Source organism: Fulmarus glacialis, unplaced genomic scaffold, assembly GCF_000690835.1.
Source record: "Fulmarus glacialis isolate BGI_N327 unplaced genomic scaffold, ASM69083v1 scaffold7513, whole genome shotgun sequence".
Lineage (NCBI taxonomy): Eukaryota > Metazoa > Chordata > Aves > Procellariiformes > Procellariidae > Fulmarus > Fulmarus glacialis.
Genome location: NW_009203500.1, coordinates 25,182 through 26,158, shown reverse-complemented (window position 1 = coordinate 26,158; position 977 = coordinate 25,182). Strand labels below are relative to the sequence as shown.

The following is a 977-nucleotide window of genomic DNA, read 5'->3' as shown; positions in this document are numbered from 1 at the left end:
GGTATGGCTTAAAAATCCCTCTAATCCTGACTTATATCTGTGTCTCGGTGCTTCAGTGCTGGAAGATCAGAACATTCATAAAAATGATGCTTGTGAATAATGTCGGTGGGTTTGCGAGCCCCAACTTTGCACTTCGGAGGGGATTAGGTCCCTGGCTTTCAGAGATGCTATTTAAAGAAGTTCAAAGGTTGAACGAGAAACCATTGCTCTGACGGATGGAGTGCAGTGTGTTTTTGGTGAGGAGTCTTCCAAGGACGCTTGCTTTCGGCTGCGACACTGCAACAGGTGAGAAGAAGCTGGGAAAAACCAGTAAAAAGAAGCAAACCTAGCATAGAGAAACTATGCACCATGGTTAGAGCTGCCGCTGGTTCCTTATTAATTTCTTGTATGTTCTAAAAAAATAAAAGGAAAAAAAAGAAAAAAAAAAGGAGAAAAAAAGAAAAGAGAAAAAAAGAGGGGGAAGGAAAAAAGGGAGGAAAATGGGGGGGGGAAAGTCCTTCAAAAAGGAGCAGTAAATGTGCACCGCTAATCGACCAAAGCCCTGCCAAGCAAATCTTTTGTCAGATCGTCTGCCCAAAATCAAAACCCCGGACTCAGCAGGCCCCGTTACCAGCGGTTCTGCCTACGAAGCAGGAAAGCGTAAAGCCCCCGGTTCCCACTGCTTTGTTAAAAAGCCCTCGCGACACCAGCCCCGTCTCCCCCCATGCTCCGGCTGCTATATAGCGGGGTGTCCAACGTTTCTGTCCATCATCGTGGTTTTGGTTTGGCTCCCGCTTTTGGTCTTGGATAGCAGCCAGCAGAAAATGTCTCAATACTCAGGAAAAGTAAGTAATGACCCAACCGCTTCCCTTTCAGCCCGGGGCCGGAGAGCCCGAGCATCCTCCGGGTTGAAGGAGTAGGTTAGGATAATATCCCGGAGGATGCAGCGTGAGCGATGATACCGGGAACAAATTCGGTAGCAGGGACAGGGAGGGTGC

General features: G+C 48.2%; 1 protein-coding gene across 1 annotated transcript in view; it reads left to right on the top strand.

Annotated features, from left to right (window-relative positions):
• The first annotated feature begins 215 nt into the window (after positions 1-215).
• The window catches only part of CRYGN (crystallin, gamma N), a 9,202-nt gene continuing 8,440 nt past the window's right edge, over positions 216-977 (top strand). The window contains exon 1 of the mRNA XM_009574647.1: positions 216-236. Coding sequence (XP_009572942.1) covers positions 216-236 — 21 coding nt within the window. The remainder of the gene's footprint in view (positions 237-977) is intronic.